Source organism: Nicotiana tabacum, chromosome 10, assembly GCF_000715075.1.
Source record: "Nicotiana tabacum cultivar K326 chromosome 10, ASM71507v2, whole genome shotgun sequence".
NCBI classification, from domain to species: Eukaryota; Viridiplantae; Streptophyta; class Magnoliopsida; order Solanales; family Solanaceae; genus Nicotiana; species Nicotiana tabacum.
In genome coordinates this window covers 170,584,741-170,592,556 of record NC_134089.1, presented here as the reverse complement: position 1 = coordinate 170,592,556, position 7,816 = coordinate 170,584,741, and the positions used below count along the sequence as shown (strand labels likewise).

The following is a 7,816-nucleotide window of genomic DNA, read 5'->3' as shown; positions in this document are numbered from 1 at the left end:
ATGAATTCGGGTAACGGGCTTCGAATCGCCTAAAATTTTATGGACCCATCAGGGTAGTTACGCGTTTCTCTAAATTGTTATTGTTTTTCTACTTATTACTCGGTGAATGTCTTATCATAGCCTCATCACTGCCTCGTCGAGGTTAGGTTCGATACTTACTGAGTACATGGGAACGGTTGTACTCATACTACACTTCTGCAGTTCTTGTGCAGATTGTAGTGTTGGCCTTAGTGGTGTCTAGCAGAGGCTTACTCAGATTCCTAGGAGACTTGAGGTAGTGTTGCTTGGCGTTCGCGGGCCCTAAAGTCCCCTTCATATCATGATTTACTGTTTATTGTAACATACAGTATTGTACTTTCCGGTGCAGACTTGTATTTAGTATTACAAGTGGCCCATCTACTTGTGACACCAAATTCTGGGGATAGTCTTAGACAGCAATGGTCGTAGCAGGGGTGCACAGACTTGCACTATATCAATAAAAATAAAAATAAAAATAAATAAATAAATTGGACAGTAGCACAAAAGATCTATATACTGTAAGATTATCAACATAAATTTGAAGTGAGAACAATGCGTACGTGAGGATAATACTTTATATAAAGCTACACTATGCGCACCAAGACAAAATTTCTTAAGGCCCGTGCCATTTCAGTTTTGCATCTCAGATTGTTGTACGGGGTCTTCAAAAGGATGCTGAAGCACAGGCATCAAATATTTCATCTAAATCCCTACTTGTTTGAAAAACATCTCGCCCTTGATGCTTCCACCGGAGCATTCTGTCATGGAGATCATGTACATTCAGCTGTATGTTGTTCTTTTCCAGAGTGAGTTGGAGTAGCCTTTTCACACACTTGAATAGATATCTCCCAATCTTTAGTTTCACGTCGCACACAAAATCGAGTCCACACTCCTCAGTTTCAAACATAGAAGCTGTCATACTTTCAATTACATCAGTTATGTCAAAAACAATGAGCGCTCCTGCTGTAGCCTCTTTTACCGTGTACGTCTCAACCCATGCAATCGAGTCTTTTCGCCTTTCATGGTTAGACTTCCTATTCTTCCTTCCAAGTTGTCCTCCGGTGAATTGCCCAAGAGTACCAGCTGCACTATAATGCAAAAGCAGTTCACATTCAGCATCAGTTATATGATTCAAGCATCCGAACAAGATGCCTATCGATATCCTCCTAAATAACATGTTCTTCTGTGCGCTAACTTCTGGTGTCCGTTCTTCATCTGGAGCAAAATTTTCATTTACTTTATCTGAGTGCCCAATGTACATGTCCTGAAATTCTTTAAGCCAGAACGCAAGTGTTTGGGAATTGGAATCCGGGATATTCACCATTTCCTTCTTAAAGGACAGGGATCTTCTGAATTCCTTTTTGTGACAAAGAGTTGTCTCATTGCCTTCATCAAAGCCAAACTTAAGATTCCATGATTTTGAAAATTTTGACAGATAATCGACTAAATGTTCTAAGTAGGATCCACCAGCAGGGTTCAAACTCCATGCTATAAACTTTGCAGCAGTAGCAAGAAAAGGAGATTTAACGTCCTCTGAATGGTTAATATTACCTGCTCCATATATGCATGTTGAGCTGTACTTGCCCCACAAACTCTTTTTAGAGAAGAGCAAAATAGAGGCAAAAATGAACCAAGAAGGAAAGGTTATTGTTGTTTCCCTGACAGTAAGCAGCAGAAACAGTAAGCTATTAGCCATAAACTAAGCCAGTTGAAACTAGTTGTATGAAATGCCACAAAACTGAAACTTACCAAATAGAACTGTGATTTATTCTGTCAATATTCACAATTTTGTTTGAAAATGTATTAACTGGCTTGTAAACTTCATGAACTAGATACTCCAAAGATTTGAAGGACAAAGGTCCAGTCAAAATCTTCAAAATCTGGTTCTTGCATGGAAAGTATGCATGAGAAAATGGAAGTTTTGAACCAAGATCCATTGAGATGCCCCACCACATTGGTCTGGAAATAATATCTAGCACCAGGGAGACCAGCTTAACGTGAAGCTCTAGGATAGAAGCCAAACCCCTGCAAAGTAGTAGTGAAAAAATATGAGGAACCCTTAAGTTCTTAGAACATGGGAATCTTTCAAATTCCTTAGAGTTTTCAAGTAGCATATCAGCGTCATGGAGACCGGTAGGTTATCCTTTAGAGATGTGAATAAAATGAACAAGATAAAAAATGATAATGCAGTTCAAAATATCCATGCAGACATATCGAATTAAAATGTTTTAGAATTTATTGTAGCTATCACTACAGTAACCTTACTGTTGGTAGGAAAGAAAAAAAAACAGGTGTGGGACTTACGACAGTAGAAACCAGTTATGCAACAGGGACCTTGTTTCAGTAAACATGACAGGAGAAAGTACCAAAGATATAACAATTGAATGCCATTCTTTCCTCTGATGAAATTCCATATCTAGACAAAGGAAAGGTCTCTTAATGACCTCTTGTAGAATTTGAGATACATCGTACTTCAGAAGCATGTGATCTAGTTGCCATGAGAGCAACCTGCGGAGCAAACGAAATGATAATGGAAAAAGCAATATCATTATATGGGTTACACCAACAACAAAAAAAGCAATTCATTTTCCTTCCGGACAGTCTTATTATAGGTTATTGATGAGAACTGGGTGCACATATTGACAAGATTCAAATTCATGTAATGAACATAGTTTCTGCAACGTATCATAGTAGTATATTTATCTTGAAGGACACCCAGCTCTTAAAAGTAGCATTTCCTATTTACTGAGAACAGGAAATCAACACTATCATTTCTCTGGTAACATTACACTACATTGCCTCAATGCCAAACATAATCTTTTCTCTCCATTTTTATAAATAAAAAGATATGCATGAATTACCAACTCAACCAAGGCATGTCAATCCAGGTAACAAAACAAAGACCATCAGGAGTACTGTTCTTTTTCTAACTTTAGTCCAAGCTAAATTACTCATTCTAAGCCGCATGGTTGAGTTGATATGATCTCTCATGATGACTTCTTTTCTTAATAACATGGTGTTCGGTCAACTTACGCGCACCTTGACTATTCCACCAAGTACCTGATACCTTCCACTAGCACAGGTAACGCATAACTTTCCCCACCAAGGCTTAGGCGGATGGGAAGAAACCGCTTAGGTAATTTGTCTCCGATGATTTCTAAGAACTTAATACAACATTGAGCAATTCAATCAAAACTTCAAGAAAAATCATTGTAATTAGATGACATCGAATATGAGGAGCTCGACGGCAGAGGCGGGGACAAGAAGTTGTACCGGTTGGCCAAGGTGAGGGAGAGGAAAGCCCGCGACTTAGACCAAGTCAAGTGCATCAAGGACGAGGATGGCAAAGTGTTGATGGACGAGGCACTTATTAGGAGAAGATGGCAGACATACTTCCATAAACTGTTGAACGAGGAGGGGGATAGATGCATTGTGCTGGGTGAGTTGGAGCACTCCTAGAGTCGGGGGGATTTTGGTACTATAGGCGGATTACGATAGAGGAGGTGGAAGGGGCGATGCATAAGATGTGTAGGGGCAGAGCGACGGGGCCAGATGAAATCCCGGTGGAATTCTGGAAGAGCGCGGGGCGGGCAGGTTTGGAGTGGCTCACTGGGCTGTTTAATATTATTTTTAAGATGAAGAAGATGCCCGAAGAATGGAGGTGGAGTACAATGGTTCCGCTTTACAAGAACAAGGGTGATATCCAAAATCGTAACAATTATAGGGGTATCAAGTTGTTGAGTCACACTACGAAGGTTTGGGAGAGGATGGTGGAGGCCAGGGTGAGGAGGTGCGTGTCTATTTCCGAGAATCAATTTGAATTTATGCCGGGGCATTCGACTACGAAAGCGATTCATCTGGTAAGGAGATTAGTGAAGCAGTACAGGGAGAGGAAGAAGGATTTGCATATGGTATTTATGGACCTTGAGAAAGCGTATGATAAAACCCCGAAGAGGTACTGTGGAGGTATTTGGAGGTTAGCGGCGTTCCGGTAGCGTACATTAGGGTGGTTAAGGATATGTATGATGATGCTAAGACTCGGGTGAGGACTGTGGGTGGTGACTCGGAGCATTTCCCTGTGGTGATGGGGTTGCACCAGGGATCGGCTCTTAGCCCATTTTTATTTGTCTTGGCGATGGATGTACTGTCGCGACACATCCAAGCGAAGGTGCCTTGGTGCATGCTATTTGCCGATGATATAGTGTTGATTGAAGAGACGCGAAGCGGAGTTAACGCGAGGTTGGAGGTTTGGAGATAGACCTTAGAGTCTAAAGGTTTCAAACTGAGTAGAACCAAGACAGAATACTTGGAGTGCAAATTCAGAGAAGGGACCCATGATGCAAACGTAGAGGTAAAGCTTGATGCTCAAGTTATCCCCAAGAGAGCGAGTTTTAAGTATCTCGGGTCTATTATTCAGGGTAACGGAGAGATTGACGAAGATGTCGCACATCGCATCGGAGCGGGATGGATGAAGTGGAGGCTCGCTTCTGGTGTTTTATGTGATAAGAATGTGCCGCCAAGACTTAAAGGTAAGTTTTATCGAGTGGTGGTTCGACCAGCTATGCTATATGGGGCTGAGTGTTGGCCAGTCAAGAACTCTCACGTGCAGAAGATGAAAGTAGCAGAGATGAGGATATTGAGATGGATGTGTGGGTCTACCAGGAGAGATAGGATTAAGAATGAAGCTATCCGGGACAGAGTGGGAGTAGTCTCCGTGGAGGACAAGATGCGGGAGTCGAGGCTGAGATGGTTCGGACATGTTAAGAGAAAAGCATTGATGCTCATGTCAAGAGGTGTGAGAGGTTGGCCATGGAGAGTTTGAGAAGAGGTCAAGGTAGGCCTAAGAAGTACTGGGGAGAGGTGATTAGACAGGACATGGTGCTGCTTCAGCTCACTGAGGACATGACCCTTGATATAAGGGTGTGGTGGTCGAGAATTAAGGTAGAAGGTTAGTGGGTAGTTTTTAGTTGTTCACCGATAGTCTTAGTAGCATGCATGTCCCTTCATATTCTTAGATTTTTATTATGTTATGTGATTTTGTTCGCCTCAGGTATTGTATTACCTGTTGCTATTATTTGGTATTACTTATCTTTTATCTCTCCTTTTTTCTTTTCTCTTCCTTCTTTCCTCCTTTCTTGCTTTCCTCTTCTTATTCTTGCCCTTCTTGAGTCGAGGTTCTATTGGAAACAGCCTACCTGCATTAGATAGGGGTAAGGTCTATGTACAGACTACCCTCCCCAGACCTCACCTGTTGGGATCATACTGGGTTTGTTGTTGTTACTCCAATATTAGAAATAAAAATAGGCCTACCACCCAGTAGGTTCAGAAATAGAGGTTCCAGCAATAGCAAATCCATGAATGATAGAAAAGCAACTTTAACCAACCTTAGCGGTATTTTTCCACTCTCAATGTTAAACTCCTTTCGAGAATGTAACTGTTTCAGCACAGCAGACTGTCCTCCATCAATAGATCTCAGGTCAAGAACAGGAGGCAATTTCAGCGAATAGTGAACTCGTGATGCTAGTACCGCCACCCTCACAACAGCATACAAAATCATTGTAGAAAGATCTTCTGTAATCACAAAAAGCACGCCAGAACACTTCAATATCTAACTTCAACTAAAATTAGCAAAGACTATGATCAATTGCAAATCAGATATGTAAATCCTACAGACTCTGAGATCCATAGACAAAGTTATCAGCTTTAACATAATATAATATCACCAGATACCCAAAAAAAGTACTTAGATGAAAGTGACAATTACGTCGAAATCCTTCCAATTTCTGCACAATATCAGCACATGATTCAATTACTCTGGTACAATCCTGAGCCGAAATCAATCCACCAACTTGCAAAACCTCATCTTGAGCAGTCCTGAGAACCTTGCATTCAATTGAAGTAGATAGCACTGTAGCAATTGTCTTCACCAAGTACTCAATCGTACAATCGTAGACCTACAATCACAAAATTGCAAAAAATATCTCAGATTAGGTATTCAAATAGAAAAAAAGTTCAATTATCTTCCTTTTTCTATCTGTTTTGTGAATAGATGTAACCTGGGACGATGTGAAGCACATAAGAGAAAGGGCAGTGTCCATAACCCTAACTCGTGGAGTTGTTTCGGAGAGGTTAAGCGAACGGTTGAGATTTGTGATAGTGAGGTCCAGATTTGGAGCTTCATTTCCGGTCGTCGGATTGGTGGACTGCAGTTCCGATGCTAGTGCTACGAAGAGTGACCTTATTTCTGAAGCCTTTGACATTGAGAGTGAAGAAGAGCGCCCGTGAGTTGCTTCCCGCCAATTACAACGTTTTGTTTGCAACAATACACCGGTGTCCACCTTTATAAGTAGAATGAAAATGGTATTCAATTTTTGCATACATTTTTTCGGCTATTATTTTTATTTCAGCTATACAATGCTATTTTTTCAAAAAAAATTCAAATTTGTAACCAATGCAATAGTATCAAGTTCTATCCTTTTGGTTGTGTAGTGCTAAAAAATAATTTTTCGAACTCTCTTAAACAAGGACAAAATATAAATAATAGCCTCAAATATACTTTTTCGTGCACTAAACAAAAAAAGAATTTTTACCTCTAATAGCAAAGGTTAACACCTTATTTATTTTAAATAAATACCATTTAAAAAAATTGTATTCTATAGATATTTTTTAAGGTTTATAGCAAAATATTTAATTTTGATTACCTCCTAGCCCTAAGCAACTAAATACACTAATCAGTTACACTTTTTTCTTTCTCTCTCTACTTTGATACATCACATTCTCTTCCCCCTTTTCATTAAAATTTCCGATCTCCTCTTCCCTCCACCGGATTTGTGCAAAGCCCACTTCAGAGCAGGTTCACTTTCTCCATCTCCATTGATCCACCTTACTCAATTTCTCAGTCAATATTTCATATCTTTCCGTAGTCTTTCCACGATAAGAAAACGCCTTGCCTTCTTCAATTCTTGATAATTGCATTGAACCTCTTGCCTTTTTGTTCTTCTTCTCCTCGTGTTCTACAACAAGTGAAGTGTTTGGAATAGTTTCAGTTTTATTTTCTAGGTTGTGGGGTTCAATTGTAGAATTGATATTCGCATTCTTGGAAAGGCAGCAAACTTCATCTAACCCAAAGCAATGCTCGTTCTCCGCGGGGAACAAGACACTAAAATCACCAAACCAATCACTTTATTCTGGAAATAAAGTTGGTGTGTTTGTGTTAGCAGCAGAATTACCATGACATATTGATTCTTTCAAAATCCTAATGGCCCTATTTTGATTCTTTCAAAATCCTTAGCTCTTTTAATCCGATTGGTTTCTCACTACCGGCTTCCGGTGAACGACGGATTCGCCGAAAATTAGGGTATGTTCTTGAACAGAGACGATAGAGTTTGGGGCTGAGCAACTTGATGTTCTGTTAATATATTTCAATGTATTTTTATGTATTTCATTATGTTCATTGTCTTTTTTCATTGTAATTCAATGTATCTCACTGTATTCCATGTATTTCATTGTATTCACTGTCTTTTTTTCTCATTGTATTTGAATGTATCCCGCTGTATTCTATGTATTTCATTGTATTCACTGTCTCGCTATATGCCATGAATGTATTCATAAGTTTTTCAATTAATATAATTTATGTATTCAAATGTATTATATAATTTCTCTGAAGATTGCTATGTTTTTGGGGTATTTTTCGGTTGAGAATCTTTTTTATATCTGAAAATATAAAATTTGTGTGTTATAATTGAGTTTGTTGATTATATTAGGAGTCTATTATGTTAATTGATTCACTTTCCATTTT

General features: G+C 39.4%; 1 protein-coding gene across 2 annotated transcripts; it reads right to left on the bottom strand.

The window, feature by feature from the left end:
• Positions 1 to 516: 516 nt before the first annotated feature.
• LOC107813785 (uncharacterized) lies at positions 517 to 6,343 on the bottom strand. 2 transcript variants are annotated; one of them, XM_075223555.1, is made up of 7 exons: positions 6,075 to 6,343; positions 5,783 to 5,972; positions 5,403 to 5,589; positions 2,323 to 2,526; positions 1,768 to 2,043; positions 1,570 to 1,676; positions 517 to 1,404 (listed from the first exon to the last, which is right to left on the bottom strand). In XM_075223555.1, exons 1-7 carry the CDS (start codon positions 6,276 to 6,278, stop codon positions 683 to 685), a joined length of 1,890 nt encoding a protein of 629 aa, XP_075079656.1. In that variant the 5' UTR covers positions 6,279 to 6,343; the 3' UTR covers positions 517 to 682. The 2 variants fall into 2 exon arrangements, with proteins under 2 accessions (XP_075079656.1, XP_016494581.2); XM_016639095.2 differs by having other exon boundaries at positions 517 to 1,676.
• Between the last annotated feature and the right edge of the window lie 1,473 nt (positions 6,344 to 7,816).

Bases quoted from the DNA above. Each gene is read 5' to 3' on its own strand.
- LOC107813785 (XM_016639095.2), bottom strand. From the start codon at position 6,278: ATGTCAAAGGCTTCAGAAATAAGGTCACTCTTCGTAGCACTAGCATCG. The intron at 5,973-6,074 runs GTTACATCTATT...TTGTGATTGTAG, and splicing joins TGTGCTTCACATCGTCCCAG to GTCTACGATTGTACGATTGA. The intron at 2,044-2,322 runs GTAAGTCCCACA...ACTACTTTGCAG, and splicing joins CATAACTGGTTTCTACTGTC to GGGTTTGGCTTCTATCCTAG.